The 21,195-nt window shown below is 33.9% G+C and overlaps 2 protein-coding genes across 4 annotated transcripts; one reads left to right on the top strand and one right to left on the bottom strand.

Moving 5' to 3' along the window:
- Nucleotides 1-2,546: 2,546 nt before the first annotated feature.
- LOC130809190 (LRR receptor-like serine/threonine-protein kinase RPK2) lies at nt 2,547-12,122 on the top strand. Of its 3 annotated transcripts, none has more exons than XM_057674855.1 (4): nt 2,547-6,001; nt 6,442-6,626; nt 6,712-6,915; nt 11,984-12,122. In XM_057674855.1, the coding sequence occupies exon 1, from the start codon at nt 2,767-2,769 to the stop codon at nt 5,902-5,904; it is 3,138 nt and encodes a 1,045-aa protein (XP_057530838.1). In that variant the 5' UTR covers nt 2,547-2,766; the 3' UTR covers nt 5,905-6,001; nt 6,442-6,626; nt 6,712-6,915; nt 11,984-12,122. The 3 variants fall into 3 exon arrangements, with proteins under 3 accessions (XP_057530838.1, XP_057530837.1, XP_057530836.1); XM_057674854.1 differs by lacking the exon at nt 11,984-12,122 and adding an exon at nt 7,030-7,803; XM_057674853.1 differs by lacking the exon at nt 11,984-12,122 and having other exon boundaries at nt 6,712-7,803.
- LOC130809191 (uncharacterized) lies at nt 7,945-20,657 on the bottom strand. The gene is made up of 15 exons (XM_057674856.1): nt 20,131-20,657; nt 18,973-19,067; nt 18,776-18,889; nt 18,513-18,617; nt 18,317-18,388; nt 16,598-16,710; nt 15,228-15,368; nt 12,658-12,726; nt 12,478-12,565; nt 12,308-12,379; nt 12,123-12,220; nt 9,006-9,123; nt 8,875-8,934; nt 8,643-8,753; nt 7,945-8,253 (listed from the first exon to the last, which is right to left on the bottom strand). The coding sequence occupies exons 1-15, from the start codon at nt 20,270-20,272 to the stop codon at nt 8,143-8,145; spliced, it is 1,509 nt and encodes a 502-aa protein (XP_057530839.1). The 5' UTR covers nt 20,273-20,657; the 3' UTR covers nt 7,945-8,142.
- Between the last annotated feature and the right edge of the window lie 538 nt (nt 20,658-21,195).

Below are 21,195 nucleotides of genomic sequence, written 5' to 3'. Positions count from 1 at the left end.
TTACTTTCAATTAGGGGTTGAACAAAGATTTTAGACAACTTATTTATTTTTACAATATCATTTAAAATGAGGACCTTCATTATATCAAAAGATTAAAATTTTTCCATTTAAAGAAAAATAATTCAACATAAAACGTATTGTAATCTTATATTCTAAAATTATTACTTCAAATATAAAAAAGTTTACAAACAAATTAGTTAAATAGTGTTGTTCAAAACTAGGCTTGTATAGGTCCCTTATTTTTGGGGCCCTTTGCACTCGACTATCCGGGATATGCTAAGAACCGGCCATGCTTGCAACATAGAATATTTATGCATCACTTTTGATTTGTGATTAATATCTAATCAATGAATTAAAACATAGTCAAGTTGAATCTTGTTTGATTCGTCTCATGCAAATATTTTTAATATTACATTTTTATAGTATTTTATTATATATAACTAAAGATTAAATTTTAGTGCATTAGACTGTGTGAAAGTGAAATGTTACTAGAGTAAGTACATTGGTATAATCTTTTCATTTTGTCAATACTTTTGTTCTATTTTCACATAGATCACACTTTTTAAATATTTAATTTTAATTTGATCAATTTTGTAATTGTAGCAACTATTAGGTGACAATGAGCCATGAGGGGGGAGTATGCTTTTGTTGGCAAAAAAGTAATTTTTCACTTTTTATGTTCTTCTTTTTTGGCTATTGCACTTTTTAATTAAAATTAGAAAAAAGCTAACAAATACCCTTGAACTATTTGGAAAGGAAAAATAATTATAATCCTAAAATAGTAAATTAGAAAATAAAAAATATAGTATAATATTTTATGTTTTTACGTGTGATTTAGTGATGAATTTCAAATATTTTTGTTGTATTATATGATATAATTTTTTAAAAAAATTATTAGATGATATGATTAATATTTGTATAATTCAACATTTAAAATATATAAATATAAAATTAAATTAATTTGTATTTTTGTTAATGAATGTCCCATAATTTGTTACCAAGATCCTTGAAATTATTTTTGATTAAATCGTCTTATTATTTGGTTTCACATCTTTAAAATTGACATAACATAAGATTTGAATTTATGAAAGTATGGAAATGCAATAATGCAATGTAAGTTGTTGGCTTACATTGAAAAGATTTTAAGATTAGAAGAGAAGAAAATGATCAAGACTCAACCATTAAAACAAATATTTTGTGTCATAGGATTGAACAACCAAATTTGAGTCCGTGTTACACCATCAATTATGCTTTTAGAGGGTTTTTTTTTTTTTTTTTTTTTTTTTTTTTTTTTTTTTTAAATAAAATTTAGTATTTAGAAAAGGGCGATATGCGTTTTAATATTTTTTTTAAAAAATTAATAAGTGAGTTGTAAAGCCCAAAACAGATGTCCAAAGACTGAACAATAATCATATGTTAACCTTGTGGTTGAAAACTTCTTCTTTTACCCTATTGGCGGAGGATAAATTTTTACTACTTGCATGAAAACTTCTTCATTGCCCCCTTACTTGTTGGAGTTTCTTCGGCTTTATCCAAAATCTCAATATTAGAAAAATAGAATTAAACGATGTTACCAACTCGAAGTCGATATGACTCAACCCTAAATATGAACTAGATGAACTCAATCTATTACTCTTCAAGTTTGTATGAGTTTGTTGATATTTTTATTGTGGTCAATCTCTTTTACTTAACAACATTTTCATATTGAATAATGACTCTATAATTTTCTTTAAATTTTATCAAAACATTTTCTTTTATTTTCTCTTCCCTTCTTTCCATCCACACCCATTTTTAATATCTCTAGTACACCGCACTTTTTTATTCTTCATGTTATTTGCCATTGTTTTAATCATGGGATTATGAGAAAATTTTGAATAAAATTACTCAACTTTTTTTTTAATAAAAGTTCTCAAAATAAAATTTGAGAAATTTTAGTTCTTAGAATAAGCGTTTTTGTGTCATAGCCTAAGGTCAATAGCGAACAAGAGAAGAACATGTTAAAATGAAAAAAAAAACCACAATTTTGTTCGTCGTTACTAACGACGAATAAAAGAAATATAATGTCATAACTTTTGAAAGGACAAAAATAAAGTTGTTCGTTGTCTTGTTATGAACAGCCTACCAACAATTGTTTATTTTTTCCCCCTTTAAAAGCTATAACATTGTTTTTTTTTGTTCGGTTTTACTAAGAATGAATAAATTTGCAGTAATTTTTTTTTGACTTCGAACATGTTTATCTCTTGTTCGCTGAGTTACTCTTACTAACTGCAAGCAAATCCTGACCTTCGACACAATCACAAAAAAGCTTATTTTGAAAACTAAAAATTCCCAAATTATTTTGAGATTTATTTTTTTTTTTAAAAAAAAAAAACTCATTCTATATAATTTTTATTAATTTTTTTGATTAAGGGAGTAATCAGTCAAAATTATATCATGAATCAGACCGATTCTTGAACAATCCAAAACCAACCTAGAGGTTACCTCTAAATAGTCCAACATCGGGACCCGAATAATAATTTTTTTATTATTATTATAAAAATTAAAATATCAGCCCACCCTTTTATTTCCCCCTCTTTGGACCCATTTCTTCGTCTTCTCCTTCTTCCCTCGCCCTCCTATCATTTTCCGGCGAATATCTCGTTTTCTCCGACGACATCTCGCCGTCATTCTAGTCGGGAACCCTTAACATTACATTCCAGCTTTTGTTACTGAGAAACATCATTGTTTTACCACTTCTCTCTCCTCATTCTTCAACCGCCATTAACAATGCAGATTCAAGCTTTTCTATTCCTGTCTCTCTCATACATTTTTTTTTCTTTCGCAACTTCTGACGATGCTTCTGCTCTTCTCAGCTTCAAATCCTCAATTTCTCACGATCCTTCCAAATTTTTATCTAATTGGTCTCCTTCAACTAACTACTGTAACTGGAGAGGAATTTCTTGCGCGAATGCTAGAGTTGTTTCCCTTAATCTCACTTTTCCTGATACGAATGCTTCGTCTTTTCTCGCCGGAACTCTACATTCTTCCGTCGGAAATTTGTCGGAACTTAGGGTTTTATCGATTCCTCATCATGCATTTTCTGGAGAGATTCCTGCCGAAATCGGAATGTTGCGGAACTTGGAGGTTATTGAGCTTCAGGGGAATAATTTTTCTGGGAAAACTCCTAATGAGATGTGCAATCTTTCTTCTTCGCTTCGTTTACTTAATTTTTCGTCTAATTTTCTAACTGGGAAGATTCCTAGTAGACTAATTGGTTCAGGAAAAATTAGGGTTGTTGATTTGTCTGATAATCAGCTTTCTGGTAAGATTAACGTGGCTCATAATTGCATGTTTCTTACTCATTTGAAGCTTTCCAATAATTTTCTGGTTGGTAATATTCCTGCTGAGATAGGGTCATGTTTGAATTTAAGGACACTGTTGCTTGATGGTAACATTTTGGAAGGTAACATACCTCCTAAAATTGGTCAACTTTCGGAACTTAGGGTTTTGGATGTTTCTAGAAATAGTCTTACGGATAGGATTCCGAGGGAGCTGGCCAATTGTCGGAAACTGGCTGTTCTTGTGTTAACAAACTTAGTAGAGTTTAGTGATGATAGAACATTGGACATTTTCAGGGGTGAGTATAATGCATTTATGGGAGGTGTCCCTGAAGAGGTATTACAGATTCCTTCCTTGCTGATTTTCTGGGCACCTAGAGCTAATATTGGTGGTCGATTGCCCGGAAATTGGTCTGAATCCTGTTCTTTGAGAATTCTTAATCTGGGTCAGAATTATATAGATGGTATTATACCTGAGGGGATTGCAATGTGTAGAAATTTGACTTTTTTGGATTTGAGTTCAAATGGTCTTTTTGGAAACTTTCCTTTCCAGTTTCCAGTTTCATGTATGGTGTATTTGAATGTTAGCTGGAACTCGCTTTCTGGTTTTCTTCAACCATCTATTAATCACAATTGTGGGAGCGATATGGACTTGAAGACGGATGCTTTCTCTTTTCTTGAAGTAGATATTCAAAATTTTTATCCAAAAGTCAAGCTTTGGGATCTGCAATTGTATAAAAATGAAGGTCCGGGGTTGGGTGATAGTTTACTCATTAAACATGATTTCGGCTGGAATAACTTCACTGGTTCCTTGCCTTTGTTTTCAGTTTCGGATGGGTTGATGTCCAATAGTAATGTATCATATGAGCTTTCACTGAATGACAATGACTTTAATGGTTCTCTTACTGGAAAGCTTTTAACCGGTTGTCAGAATCTTCATAGTGTTTCTGTGAATCTAACCGCCAACCAGATATCTGGCCAGTTGTACCCAACATTGCTTCAGGATTGTTTAAAACTAACAAGTTTTGAAGCAGCACAGAATCGGATATGGGGGTCAATTTCCTCAGGTATCAGCAACTGTCTTATGTTGAGTAATATTGATTTAAGAGAGAACCAGTTGTCTGGGTCTCTGCCGAATCAGTTAGGAGACTTGAGAACTCTAAAAACCCTACTTCTTGGTGGGAACAATTTCACTGGTAAAATTCCTCCGCATCTTGGTCAATTGAATTCTGTTGAGGTATTGGATCTCTCCAACAACAATCTCAAAGGACCGATTCCTAGTGCATTGGAAAATGCAAGCAATCTAAAAACTCTATTATTGGATCACAATATGCTTACGGGTGAAATACCTTTGTCATTCTCGTCCTTATCCCATCTTGTGAAACTAGATGTTTCATTCAATAACCTCTCGGGTCATATTCCTCACCTTCAAAATATAAGTGATTGTGAAAGCTTCAAGGGTAATAGGTTTCTGCACTCATGCCCTGATCCATATTCGGCACCTCCAACTGATTTGCCAGTTCCCCTTGAAGTTGAGAAAATGCGCAGTCGGAGCAAGATGAAATCTTTAATAATAGCCACAGTGGCTTCTGTTTCGGTTGTGGTTGGTGCTCTCCTGGTTGTAGTGTTAGGGCTTACACTTGGTAAAAAGAAGCTAGGTAAACTCACTTGTTTAAGAAGAAAAGTAGTTGTTACTTTTGTGGAAACCCCTGTTGAATTGACTTATGATAATGTAGTCAATGCAACCGGGAATTTCAGTATTCGGAAATTAATTGGGACTGGTGGTTTTGGGTCAACTTACAAGGCAGAGCTAGTTCCAGGTTATCTTGTTGCTGTTAAGAGGCTATCCATAGGCAGATTCCAAGGAATCCAACAATTTGAGGCAGAGATCAAGACGTTAGGAAGAGTTAGGCATAAAAATCTTGTGACCCTTATTGGATACTATGTCGGAGATACTGAAATGTTCTTAATTTACAATTATCTTTCTGGGGGAAACCTTGAAACACTGATACGTGATAGATCAGCAATGAATGTCAAATGGCCCGAAATTTACAAGATAACTGCTGATGTAGCACATGCCCTTGCCTACCTTCACTATTCATGTGTTCCTCGGATAGTGCATAGGGATATAAAGCCGAGCAATATTCTTCTTGATGAGGACCTTAATGCCTATCTCTCCGACTTCGGCTTAGCTCGACTGCTTGAAGTTTCTCAGACCCATGCCACAACTGATGTAGCTGGAACGTTCGGTTATGTAGCACCAGAGTATGCAACAACATGTAGGGTTTCAGACAAAGCTGATGTTTACAGTTTCGGTGTTGTGCTTTTAGAGTTGATGTCAGGGAAGAAGACACTTGATCCATCATTTTCCGAGTATGGTAATGGATTTAATATTGTTGGTTGGGCCATGCTATTGATGGATGAAGGACGCTGTTCCGAGTTTTTCTACGCAGAACTATGGGAAGAAGGGCCTGAGGAGAACTTGTTGAAGATGTTGCAGCTTGCCTTATCTTGCACCGTGGAGTCACTTGCTATTAGGCCATCAATGAAACAAGTTCTTGAGAAATTAAAACAACTGAGTTCCTGAAAAGATGATGTAATGTTCAACCAGTGGCTTCTTTTAAGCTTGAGTTATGGTTGTTCAGGTTACCCAGAATGGATATGGAAGATTTGAAGAGCTTGAGGTATCACTTCTTTTTTACTGTAACAGAATGCTTTCCTGCTTTACCTTTTTTGTGGTGATGGAGGTGCTAATACTCAACGCAAGTAACTACTCATTATTTTGCTGATTAATGCCTTCAATGCCCTTGTCGAACCTGTAAATGGAAGATGGATTCTGATGCATCTGGAAAGAGGGACACTTTTCTTTACTTCCTCGATCCAGTATTAGTTTATGGTAGTTACTGCGTTATAGTATATGACATGAATTACAAAAGACTCTCAGGAGAATCCAATTTAAGTCCTTTTTTTAATGGACGCAATTACCCTAATTAGTATTCTTGACTGTTCATTATGAACAGCAGAACAGGGTGGGTGTAGATGATGTTCTACGTGGAAGCGTGGCTAAATAATCATTACAATGCTATGAGTCCTAAGATATTTTGTTTTGGGTGATGAATTACAGGTGATCTCTGCTGGAGGCAGGCTGAAAGATCGTATTGAGAACTTTGCAAATATATTCAAGGATTCAACTGTCATATCAGAAGATAGTCAAAAGACCAAGTTTAGCAGTTACCTCCATAGATAAATCTCTAATTCTGCCGTGTCAGATGAATTTGATTATCTTGGGCATTGATATTTTTAACCATGGTAGGTATATAGTTGTCTTTCAGCCTTTGTACATCATCAGTACAGGTTACCTTAGCATTACTAAAGAATTCTTTATTTTTCACAGGGAGGCGTGTTGCATAAGCGTACACATTCTACGCGCAAACGTTTACTCTTAACCTTCATATACGTGGTAAGGTTAGATGCTTTCGTTGCAAAAGTTTGATTTGTTTAATTAGCTAGAACAGTCCAACATCACTCAGTTGAAGAAAAGTCGTGCGCAATATGCTGTCAACTGTATTGCTGAAATTGGACAGTGATCCAAAACCAGGTAATCACTCCATGTCTATGCCATAGATTCTTCATTTGTTTCTAGCTATGGATGTTGGGTTACATGCCTGATAGGTTATTTGTTTATCAAGTCACTTCTCTTTGACTTGTGTAGATTAGAAGAAAATATTGCATGAAAGCCTATTATCTTTAATTCAAAGTGTGATTTTTCAAGAGCACATCAGACAGGCTTTCTTAAACTGTATCAGTTTATCCAAGAGATATATTAGCATAGTGTACTTCTATGTCTCCTTGATCCAATGGAGATTTCCAGTGATAACATGTAGGAGTAAAATTATTATGTAGTGGTGATACTTATGATAGATGTCACTTGGTGAAGGAATGTATATTCTTGTATCAGTAGCTTGTGACAATGGATGAACCTTGTATAATATGTATTTTGTTTGTGCAGATCTCTGGTGTTTTTGTCTTTTAGATAAATTGTGAAATTTAGTTGCGAGCATGATGGTTGATGTATTTTGATGAATGGAGTTTGTCTTTGGATATATCCACTTTAAGAATGTACTCCTTTTGACTTTTATGCTATTAATACGTTTGTTTGACCTTTTGTACTTAATAATTATCCTTCACAAGAAATATAGTCATGTTAAATTTGTACAATAACACCTCACTACGCACTTTCAATAGAAATTAGATATTGTCTGTTTATTAGAGAGAAACGAGCCAAAAGTTATAAACTGATGAAAAAGGTAATCAAAATAGTTTTTAAATTGGTTTAAAAGTTATTCATCAAAAATATTGTCCGACCAATCAACAAGCCTCACACAAAGATGAGAGTGAACTAAAAAACCAAAATAGTTGTTTGAGAGGCAAAACTCAGAAGTTTCTTATAGCTAATATCATATAGGGAAAATTTCAAAAGTTGAGGAGGCTGAAACCCCCACTACTAGCTCCGCCTATGACTAACCTCGGTGAAAAACAGATTGGAATCATCGAACCAGAGTGGCATAACATATAGGTTATGCCATATCTCCATTTCACCAACATAAACCCAACACAAGTATACAAATCAAAGAATCATAACGCCAGTCGGCTATAAATGCATGGAATATATGTACTACTATATGTTATATAAAGTACTATATCATAAACACTAATTGAAACATGAATGTTAAGAATTGATAAATACCCAACACAAATTTCCCTATGGTATTTACATCGAAAACACAAGCATAAAAGTCAGAGAAAACTCCGTGCAAGTAGCACATCAAGAATTACTCGTTGCCTGTCTAGCTTTCATAACAAGTTCTTCAGTAGTAGTTCCGATTATCTCATTAGCTCGCTTTAGGCCTACAGCAAAATACCTGCCGATTGAATCCTGGCCGTTCAAAGTTTGGTATATGTTAGAAACTGGGAGCTAATTATCAGAAAAATAAGAGCAAAAACAATAAGGTATTCTAATCGTGACATCGACAACACCAAGAATGCAAAAATTTGTATCATATCCTACAGAACAAATGCACAGAGCACTAACATCCCACATTCTGAATTCAAACGTTTCGAGCAGAAACGAGACTTGCATCATACCTTGCAAGCAAATAGAAATATAAGAGGAAGCACAGTTTATACTTGGCATTCACCAGAACGACTCAGAATTTCATATGCAAAATTAAGATGAAAGAGATGCTTTGATGAGAAGTTAAACTAAATACTCTCGACCTCAAAATAAAAGCAGCCAAGAAAACACGGTGAAAAAGGAAATCTCACCCTAGAAACAACACCCAACTTCTCCAACTTCTGTACAGCATCATCCACCTCAAAATTACAGCTCTCATCAAACTCTTCCTTGATTAATGCCTCGCAGTGTAGATCAAGGTCCTAAAGCATACCGTTGGTTATCAGAAGATATATAGTAGAAAACAAGCAACCAGAAACCGCAATATGAAAATGAGATTACAAGAATTTAACTGATTAAATTTGAATTCGCGCACTGGATTACCTCTCTAGTACATTTACCCTGTTCCATCAGTATGAAAAACGATACAATAACCTCCTTGACCTGCAAGGCAAAGACTTGTTCAGAATTAGCAGTTATCGAGACCCATGAAGATGGTTGATGCAAAGGCTTACCTCTTGCTGAATCACGTCATCACATAAGTGAAGAAGGGTTCCCTTTCCACTGTCGAGTTGTTTGTCATACATTGACTGGGTAACAAGATTCTGATATACAGCCAGGTTCTGCTGAAAGCTGAAACAGGACGGGGTAGGGGGAGGAGGAGGCGAGAAATACATCATTATTTTGCATTCAAGCATTGAAGATTTTGAATGATATAAAAGACAATAATGTCAAAGCTTAAATCCCAACATCATGGGGTCGGCTACATGAACCAAAATAATATTAACATGGAGAGTTGTCGTTAATAAAAATTATACTCCATTCAACCAACCTCCCACTTAAGTATAAGAAAATCAAGAAAATCCCAATAACATAATCTGCAATTAAGAAAATCAATTCCAATGATAATCAATATATATTTTCTTCCTCAACTTATTCCTATCTAATGTTATATGGAGTATGTTTTTTTCTTTTTTTTTGTGCAAATCTCAATTCTTCACGCTTTTTTTAACTTCAGTTAAGTTATCCAAGTCATCTTCAGTCTACATCTTCATAATTCAAGCTTCTCAACGTTTATCTTTTCGCTTCTAATTACTGCATTTTTATGGTCTTATTTACACAAAACCAAACCCATCTTCCACTTGAATTATATTTAAGCTAAATATAATTTCAAGAAATTAACATTAAGGATGTTAAGTGACATTATAAGTCAAATTAAAATTTGAGGAATGTTAATAGCAAATACTGTCGTTGAGCTTTTATTCACATGATCAATATAGCCACCTTGAATGCGATATGACCTCTAACGAATTGTTATGGTACACTTTAAGTAACCCATGCCATCTTACTATTTCTTTTATATAGATTAAAGTAATTTAGGAGAGCTTAATGGTAAAGGAACTAAGGAAGATCCTAGTACAAAAAACTTTTTGCCCTCCACATTTTCACATATTCCCCTTCTCCTCATAAAAGGGTACCATAGTACTTGTATTGTTAAAGTCAATTGAAGAGAGGGAGAAACTATCAAAATTCACAATTCCTTTAATTTTATTCATGGTGTTGAACTTCTCATCCTTGGATCCCTAGCTAACAATGAAAAAAGTTTATCCTCAAAGTAGCATATTACTTCAAGACAAAATGACAATTCCTTACGTAGTAAGCATTGCTCTAGCCAAATTTCTTAAACCTAGTCATACAAAAGGAAAATCTAGCTATTGATAACCTGAAAAAAAGACACAAGAGCACAATTTACAAGTAGACATAAATATGTAAATTTTATTTGAACCTATTCTCATATTTGTAGAAATATAGTGTCCTAGATAAGGCTAATACTCTACTTATGGTTTGTAAACATGTGTAGAGCTTACTTGTTAGGGTCTGTATTGTCTCTCTTATTTTACTGCAATTATCAAATAAATCCACATTAGATACTATTTTAGAACCCTCCATGGCATTCAAACCTAAGATCCGACACCTGGTTATCTTCTCCTCCTCCTATCACCCTCCCTAAATTATCTTTCAATATCCTCATATATGTACCATTCCAAAAAGCCTTTAATCATGTTTATTTTTCTCCTTCAGTAGCCTCAACCATCTATCATAAAACCTATTAATCTCACCTCAAACAAAAAAATCGTCTTTTTCATACCAACAATGATATTACTCATCAACTCAATACTTGCATATTTACCATCTATTATATCACCCCAAAACTCTCCTATGACATTCCTTACATCCAACAACGTTAAAATTCTTTGATAATTTCACTAATCTCAACTATCCTCCCATTTTATTTGTCTCTAAGTCAAACCCTTTCAAAGAATCAAATTGGATCCATTTTGAAATAGATTAACTCAAACAACGATGCACTACCAAGTGTCATCACCATCTCATCACATAATGCTTCTCCTCTTTCTACCCTTGATATGAGACTGGAAGGCGAAAGAGAAGACGAAGAAGAAATAAGATGGGGGTTGGAATGTTTGAAAGGTAGGCAGTGTCTCATTGGCATTTGAAACCTCTCTACAGCCAGTAAATGATTATGATGGAAGGATAAAATAATGTAAGAGTGAAATTTGGGGTCACAATTCATCAACAGATAACAATGCTGATGATAGCACAAGGCAACAACTAATTGGAGAGGACTACCGAGCAAACTATTTTCCCCAGCTGAGAGGACAAAAGTGGAGAGGACAAGAAGTAAAGTCATATAAATAAAACAAGGAAAATAATAAAAAAGCACTAGTGCTTAATCAATACTCCCTTTGTCCCTATGATAATTCACCAAAATTAAGAAAAAGGAGGAAGGGACCGCACGGGAGGAGTGAATAAGGGAAAAGGTAAGGAAAAAGTGATGGCAATTGTGTACTAGAAGGATCCCATGATGGTACAAGCAAGGGAAAAGGTTACCAAATAAGGAAATGAGATATTTGATGTAAATATGCCAAAAGAGGAAATAAAACATTTAATTAAAGACAAATTCTCAAATAAGACAGTCTCATGGTGAGACCATCTCTATTGGGTTGGCCTAATATACATTTACAGTCTCAAATTTATCACTTATATAACCTTAAAGTGATCACTTACAATCTTAAACTAATCAATTAAAAATAATGAGTTGATTATATGAGCCCGTCTCATGGTGAGAAGGTCTTAACCAAGACTTCTTGTTGATTCGTAGTTAGATAATAAGACAAAACCCAAGTGTGTTGAAATTAAAAGGGTGAATAAGTTTGTGGATGAGATTAATAGAAAGGAAGTGAGAACATTGCCAAAACTAGAAAAGAGAGCAAAGTGGGACAAACTAATATAGAAAATAGGTGCAATTTCATAGGGACAAATAGGGACAGAGGAATTAATAATAATCATACACTAAAACAGATTGGTGGTCCTACACATTTTCACCTAGGGATGGTTCTCTAATTGAAGACCCTATGAGTGTTAGCATTTGCATTAATTTTCCGTAGTTTGAGTTTATGACTCGTTCTGTCAGGTATCTCAACATTAAGACCAACGCAGCAACCCAAGCGCCTGTTAAGGATATACAAACTGAACTTACTAAAATTTTCAGCCAGATCACAGTAGAAGCCAAGGCGATAAAAAAACAGAAGCAGAGATTATACAGCACATACGCAAAATATGTCTTTGCACAGTAACCAATTAACGTGGAAAGGACAGCAATGACAACCCAAAGATCGGCCCTAATCTCAAGTGAACTTACAACAGCAACCTGTATATATTGTCAAGGAATCAGAAATTGAAAGATTATTAAAAAAACTCCCAGGTTTCCAAGATAAGAATGAAATTTAATACTGACCAGCCCAACAATTGCGGTACCAAGAAACTTGACCCAGTCCATTGGTGTTAGACCTGGATTTTTCTTCTCAGGCTGTTGAGAGAAGATATGCAAGAACACGGTCAACAGGTAAATGAAATGTAGGCAGCAGGAAGAATAAATCAGCCAGTTCTTTAGTAAGCAATTCTCACCAAAACAATTTCCATGTCAGCCATTGGAATATTTTTGAAATGTTTTACATATATACCCCTGTCTGATTTTCCTTTAGGACTCGCTCGCCTATCAATTAAACTCCCTGTTAGAAATTTACAGAAAGTTGGATGTACAAAAGAACCAGAAGTTTAGAGAACATGTGCTCATGGTGTTGGAACCTGTATACAACGATCATTCTATCAAAAGTAGGTTCTTGAATGGTAATCTTGCTGAGAAGATTGCGCAAACTAGAGAAAAAACAAATGTAATTCTGTAAGTACATTGTTTTCATAGCAATAAACAGCAAAGTCCAAGAAAGATAACTAGATTAGTAATTTATTTTGCATGAGAATTCAGAGACACAGAATTGTATAAAAATTAGGACCCTTGTCATAGTGTTATTATCAGCCTAAAAAATCACAATGGAGCAGTGGAAAGTGAAGTAATGAAAAGAACTGTGCATGAAAAGACCTAAAAACTGTGGGGGGATGGGGGGATACATAACTAGATTAAAAGCGCTGGTATATTCCACACAAAGGTGTGGATAGATTCAAAAGGAACAAGAATTCTTTCAAAAAATGAAGTCCCAAGATAGTGTTTGAAATGAAATCATGTGTATTTTGATGAAGCATAATTATATTTTGACAATTTCCATTTTCGTTACCTGGAAGTGATGAACTGAAGGTGGAAAGGTAAATAAACAATTATTTATTAGATCTACATCTTCATTATTCTAGCCTTCTAGGGTAATGATTGTGAGTCCAAATTATAATGGGATATTAGGTTTTTATTTTTATTTTAAAAGGTTCCGTAAGAATAAGTTTTACTTGTGACAATAAAGTGGTTTATGGTAAGTTATTAATGTGAAAGTTTTTTGGTATAGAATATCTTAGCCTATATAAAAAGCTTTAGGGTGCAATTTTCAGGAGAGTTTGAGTTGACTGTAAGTTATGAGTTTTACATCAAACTCTTGTTTGTAAGAATATAGAAAAAAATCAGAAGATTTAAGAGAAGGGAAGGAGTAGAAAAAATCAAGCAACACGGAAGAGAAAAGCAGAGCGATGAGAATGAGATACATTGATAATGGCTTGTAAACAAGCAAAGATAAAGCAAAACTTCAAGCAATATACAAAATCTCACTACAAGTTACTTCCGTTCAAAAATTTGCAAGCCAAATAGAGACACAATCACATTAGGTGACAAAGAGCTTCCACCAAGCAAAATTTTCAAGAAATTTGGATTAGTCATCCTAAGTAATGGAGATACAGATCAAATGGACAGGGGCAACAGGGATATTGTGCAACCATGGTGCTTCCCCGAGGTCAAAGGAAGAATTATATGGTATAGCCATCCATCAAAATATTATATGGGTCAGCACGTTGAGACAGTTGAGTATCTAGAAAAGAACACAATAAAAAGATCATGGTAGCTGAATTGCATAAGCTAAAATGGATGTGTGGGAGTACCTTGAGACAACCATTGGGGCTAAATTAGAATTCATATAGCCGATACCAATCTTTGATAATTAAGGCCTTGGAATTATTGTGTTGTCAGATAGGATCAAATCCAAATCAAAACAAACTAAAAGTGATGTGATTCGGAATTAAACCAAATCAACACGTCTTATATATACTCCTTTCGCCCCAAAGATATATTTCACCTTTTTAATCATATGAGTCTATTATTTAATGGGAGTACGGGACACACCACTGAGACAAAGGTAGTAAAATGAATCCAACTCATAACTTGATTGCTATGATCGATATTTGAATTTACAAATGGACAAAATAGTGATTGTCATATTAGGGAAGACTTGGGGAATAAGTTAGTAGTTTGTTATCAATAAGGAGCATTAAGAAGTTATCAATCATCGTGAATATTGTAAACACTTGGTGAGTTGGTGGTGGGTTTTATACTCATTTTAGGAGATCTTAAGCTTCTCGAAGTGCTTGATCTATCTTTCGTATTTTGTAATCATTCTTTAATCATCAATTTGATAATATAATTCCTCTTTTGTCCTTTTAATCTTTCAATCCCAAATTTACTGTTTTAGCAAATTTATCAGTTCATAGCACCGACTTCCACTCACAGAAAAATATACTATAGTCTATAGAAGAGAGAGGTTGTGAAACTACAACTAGACTAATGCCTTGTAACAAACTTCAACTTTATTCTCTCCAAGTCAATCCAAATCCACATTCATTAAATTCTTTGTCCAACTCCTAAGTTTTTTAGCATTAGTTATTTCCAGTGAGCACCTACTCATAAAATTTGTTTCAATAAGATTCTATCAATACAGTCCTTGAACAAATTTGTATTAAGAGTAAACCGGGAGAAATATATTTCAGCTAAAACTATAACCAAGTAATACAATTGATGCAATACCAGGAAAACTTTGCAATGAAAGATTGAAACTCAGCAGCTATATATAGTTGCAGAAATAACAAAAAGAACTCAACAAGTCCACCTCAACACAACTATAATGTAGCACAATAAAAACATCACAAGTTCACAACTCATAATAGATGCTTGATAATAGCTAATACTAATAACAATTAGCATTTTATTTGTCCAATGCTCAACATATTCTGCTTCAAATAATAACTAAAGTCAACATATAAGCAAACAGCAAAGATAACAGAAGGCAAGAATAGTATCAAGGGTGATATTGTGAAATAGAAGTCTCCACTGTAACGAATATGGATACATTAGATTAAATAGTAATTGAGAAAAAAAAAAAAAAAAAAACCTGAATTCCAAATTCTGGATTCTGATCCGTTCTACATAGAGATCGTCTTGATCGGACTCAGATCCAAGCTCATCATCTTTCTTTCTGTCTCTTATACTCCGCTGACGCGACTTTGAAAACATGGACCGAAGTTTTTGTATCCTACAGGCATCAGTCCCAGAAATGATAAGTAAGATAATAGATTTTTAGTATCATCATGATCAGTAACAAAAAGAAGCAAGTTCTCAACATATAGAAAGCACCATATGAACTTCAAAAATCCTTGATTCTTTATGTGTTTTACAATATGCCTCTCCTGAAGCATCTGATACACCAATAAGTTCAAAACGCTTTTATGTAGCTTTTTGAATATTTAACCTCTGAGAGATACTTGACATTTCTCTATTATGTGGATAAAATGTCCGGTAATAGCTAAAAACGTGAGGTTTTCAGTATATAGCCCTCCTCGTGTAAATGTGCATCTGTCTAATATGTTTCTTTATTTCAAAAATACGTTATTTCAACAAAACCCAGCCCTACCCTTCATAAAATAGGTATTATTTGTTGATTTTACCTCATAATGCAACTCCTAACTTGATTGATAATGGTGTAAATAGAATATGTGTAGCATTAATAACATAGGCATAACTACATGGAAGTCAAACTCAATCCAGCGTAATAAAAACCTGCAGATTAACAATAGCAACTTCGTTCTAGTAATCGTCTTCTTCATTAACCAATAAAGAATTTTTTTTTATCTACTCATTAGTAGTATCCGATTTGATTATCTATGTTATCCTAAGAGTCCAATTTTGTGCAAACCAAAAATGTCGGTCCATGAATCCAAATTTGAAAGAAAATTTAATAGCACATAAAACCATGAATAACTTTCATCAATACAACGCAACCTGGACTCATCATAGGAAAACTGAGTACAAGACAGTTCTACGCCAAATCTAAAATAGATTCATCATATTTCAATCCTGGACTCATCATATTAATATTATGTAAAAAGTTTTCAATACTGGAAGCTAAATGTGATCACTTGTTTAGTAGAAAAAATCATTAACAGACAATTTCATGTAAACTTAACAAAATTTATTCGATTTCCTCCCTGGCTAATATTATATTCTTTTTAAATAAACCAAAATGCAGGAACTAATTCTCTGACATTTTGATAGCCGATAGAATGGTCACTGGTCAGTGATTAAAAAGATAATGCATCTTCCCTTAAAACTTCCAATGTCATTTTTGAATCTACACATTTCATCATATGTACAGGAAATAGAGGACTGAGCCTTCTAAAAGTATCTTTGCAGCAGGCTCATGAGACCAACTTGCCCACTGCCATCATGCATAATAAATTAGAGGCTTGTCAAGCTACCACTTACCCAGTTACTTGCAAAAGCTTTCCCCATAAGCGTGCTATCATCATGTCCACTTTCTCCATGAAAAAGTAATCAGTAGTACGGTCAATACCAATGCCACGTCGGAAAATTACATACTGACGAGAAAAGATAAACAAATGTAAACAACTTAGGTCAACAAAGTAACCCCATTTAAGTTCCATTTGAAATAGGAAGAGTAAAGCATTAAAAAGGCCGATCGGAGAGAGAATTGCAAACAAAATATGGTTAGCTATACATACATTTACATCCTTAAGAATTCATTGTAATTTTTACATAGTACATCCATATGCATATCCAACAGTCCCACCTCCCCTCGCTGATTAAACAAAAGGCTTTTCCAGAAAAATTATCCAAAATGAACCACAGTACAATTTGGACAATTAAAGCTCAATAAATAGGAAAAGCATCCCAAAAAAACAACCCAGTCCCCCTAAACAGCTCCACCCCACTATCCTTGGCCAAAAAATAAATTCATTACAAAACACCTACATGACAAATACAAGTACAACGCTCAAAACCACCTTATGATATTCCCACCTTCTAATGTTTCCTCTGCATACTCCAAAGCCCGCATACCAGCATTTGGCTGACGAATAAAAAAATGCATCCAGAACTTCTGTTTACACCAGAAAAGTCTAGCATATGATAGTAGCCACCTCACAGTGAAAGAAAAAGTACACCAAATTCAGCTTTTTACACAAAGTAACATTTCACTTTAGTGTTTCTGTGTTTGTAGCATAATCGTGTCATGAAGATGTCATGAATTGGTAGGAAGGGGTAATATAGGAATTTAGTAATAAATAATATTTTAGTACTTAATTAGTTGGGGGAATAAATTGTAGGGATAAGTGGTATAAATAAAGGGGAAGGGAAGGAATTAGTCATTCAAGGAGTGTAATAGTTTTTAGTGGAGTTCAATACTCTTAGGAGAGAACAAGCCTCTCAAATGCTTGTACACTATCTTTTGTAATCGTTCGTTGGTTACATCCTATATTTCTCTTTCTTGTAATACAAAATACAATTTATAGTTCATTTACTACATCCATATACATTTTTCTGTTCAGTCTTTAGTGATTTCATCTCATGGCCTACTCAATCCATGACAGAAGAGTGGTAAATTGTCTCCAAAAGTGACGTCACACAAACTTTGGCCTCCGTTACTCGTGAGAGCATTTACCTTCAAATGAAGTCTAAAAATAGGAAAACAGCAGGATTTGAAGAATTCGTAAACAAATCGTCTATCATATGCATCGTTGCCAACAAAACAAAGTCTTTGGTCTAAAGTCCAAAATCTCACACATCCCAAACACACCAAATTCGACAAAAAATTATTCCCCCCCTAAATGAAAACGGTCCAACAAAAAGGGTATACATTTCTTTAAGGAACACCTTAATATAATGTCCAATTACTGGAAGGCGGTTTGAAATCAACAACAATGGTGCCAAACCAAAGCCTTAACCGAAAAATTGGGACTGATTTAGGGGTTGACTTCATGAACCAATAAATAAGTCTCAGTGGCCATCCACATAAATAGATTAGCCTTATTATATAAAAAGAATACCTTCCTTTTTCTGTTGAAAAGTTCACAATTCATAGTGGACAATCTGACTAATGTGTTGGAAGGAAAATGAATATGAACTTCAACAAATAATCATAGATAAAAAAAAATTGTAAAGTTTCCTAGATGTTCTCGAAGGTACCTTATCAACAAATTCTGGAAGATTTTCTTGAGGATGTTTTGAAAAGTACCTCTTCAAGAGCTTCTGGTCAAGCTGAATTCACCACACCAACATATACAAACACGAGAGATAAATTATGTAAGAGACAAATGCTGAAACATAACAAATTACTAATCGAGTCTTTGACAGCTTTCAGAAACATAAACTAAAAAGAAACCTTAGATTCATCCACAGAGATCGGAAGGTTCAAAAGATACTGTCCAGTATGTGCAACTTCAATTTCCTCATCGCTCACAATCTTGAAATTACTCTTATCCATAACCTGGATGCAAAGGAGAAGAATATAGCATATCAAAAAGGGAAACTGGAAACCATTTGCACAGTTTTAACTTTATTTTTTCGAACATTACATAATGGCAAGCTACACAATATTAAAAACTAATGTCAAGAAGACTCATGAGGAAGAAATGACCAAATTACCTGAAACATGTAACTCAGGAAATTTTCTTCAAGAATATCAATTTCTTCTGGAGATAACTTCTGCTGTTCCAGCTTTTGCGCTCCATGGACAGGGTCAAAGAGGGAGTATAATTGCTGTAACAATCAGGCTTTTATAAGAAAAACAGATATTCGATTTTAAATTTATAAAATAAGAAAAGAACAAATAGAAACAATACCATCAAATCTTCAAACTGTAAGAGATACCAGGCTCGAATGGTGTACTCAACTCTCTTACAGAACTTTAAAAACTCAGCCTTATCGGAACTATGTTCTGCACAAAATTATCATATTTTGAAACACATCACAATAAATTGATGAAACCGAATCTAATCTTGTTAGAATATATTGCAATTTTCTGCAATTCAAGACTCAAATAACAATGTTAATAAACATTAACATGTCATACTTCAGATGATAACTGATGAAAACAAAAGTAATTCCCTACAAATTGGATTTTTTTCAAAGGAAAATCTTCCTTTGCTAATCCAGCCCAACTTCTTTCAAGTTACACGAGCATCTTGCTCTCTTAATCGGATTTCCTACAAAAGTATCAATTTTCCCATCCAAATCTCTAATTCTCAAGTGGTCATCCATATAAATATTACCTACAACTCAATATGGTCTTTATTTATTTATTTCACACTCCATCAGCTTGCTCTGCCAGTCTGCCTACAAGAACTCCATACTGAAATGATTTTCATCCTGATTAATGAACTGCCTCTCAGAAACCTAATGGTTTGTTTTGTTTGAAGAAAATACTGGGAAAAGTAGATGAGGGAAATGGGAGACAAATTTCCCTCATTTTCTACTGGAAAGATAACACCCTTCACAATCTATGTGAAACTAACCAATCAAATCTTTCTTCACCTCCATCCCCTTTACTTCTCCCTTCCCTTCCCCCTCCCCCTCCCCTTCCTTTTCTTCTTTCTACCTCCAAATACACTCTAAATTTTCCACATTGTACTGATATGAATTTTTAGTTAAACACACTTACTTTAACATATCCAAAAACAATTGCAAATTCAAGGTATCAATAAAACTGAAAGATCAAACTTCATGCATCACTATATCCCGATATGTAAACCACAACCCAACCAATTCAAATTACAGTGAAACCATTTTATAAAAATCCAAACTTCAAAAGTACCAAAAATAAAAAAACAAAAAGCTAACACAACCCCTGTCCCAAAAACACCCAAGAAAACCCATTTCGAATTTGGCAAAAACAAACATAACCCAACACACATAACAATAAATTTCTCAAAGGAAAATGATGTAGGGGGTGCTATATACCATGAACACCATCAAAATTAAGAATTGAGAAATCAAATTACCAATAAGATTAGCCAAAGTCATAATAATCTTAGGCTTCAAAACAGGGATAACAGATTCACGCTCCAACCGAATAACTTCCTTATTCTTTTTCTTCATACCCATCTTATCTTTCTCATTCTCATTGGAAACATTCGTCGCCATTGAAAGCAAACTCAAGAGTTTTCGTTTCTTTACGAAAAAGAAGAAAAAACAAAAAAGTTGTAATAATAATAGTAATAATTAAGAATAAAGAGGAAACGTCGAGACAGAAAATGAGAGGGTGATAGAAATTTTAAAGATATTCCCAAACAAAAAGGGGTTTGTTTTGTGTGTCGGCAAAGATATAAGTACTGTTTGGGTTTGGTTGGGTTTATTCAATTTAATTCAATTCAATGATTTTGGAAATGGATAGTAGAAAATGGTAGAAAGAGAGAAAGGATTCTCAAAACGTAGTAACAGTTTGGATGATTGAATTTAAGGAGATGAAGTTACAACACCAGTACCACACTCATGAACTATCTTAAAGGTAACGGTAGTTTTAATTGCTTGATTTTTGGGGTTTACAGCGTGGATGGCAAGCTTTATTTTTATTTTTATTTTTATTTTTTTCATGTTTGTGGACCAAGTACATTTACCATCCGTCTGTAGTGTAAATTTTTATCAAAATTTTTATGTTATTTTCATGGTGATAAATTTTGATTACAAATTTTTTTTTTTGTTTGTTTGTAAATTTTCATTATCACTTAATACAACATTTCTTAGTGGTAATGTATTCAAATGAATTTTATAAAGAAAATGAGATGATTAAAGTTAGACAAACATGGTCATCAATGTAGCCAAAAGATTTTTCAACCAAAATTACACTAGTTTTCATTCTCATTACTACCGTTTATTACCATCTACCAAACAGGTTATTAATAAGAATCGAATAAAAGGTCTTTATACTTATAAATTAGAATAGTAGTTTTTTCTCTGCATTTTATAGTAAGGTTGAGCAAAAATATTAAGAAAGGTGGGATGACGGATACCACTTTGGAATCCAGTTTTTGAGATTCAAATATCCCACATTATTTCGGATAATCGGA

The sequence above is a fragment of the Amaranthus tricolor genome, chromosome 3 (assembly GCF_026212465.1).
Source record: "Amaranthus tricolor cultivar Red isolate AtriRed21 chromosome 3, ASM2621246v1, whole genome shotgun sequence".
Classification (NCBI taxonomy): Eukaryota; Viridiplantae; Streptophyta; class Magnoliopsida; order Caryophyllales; family Amaranthaceae; genus Amaranthus; species Amaranthus tricolor.
Note: the sequence above shows the minus strand (reverse complement) of the source record. Positions and strands in the feature narration are given on the sequence as shown.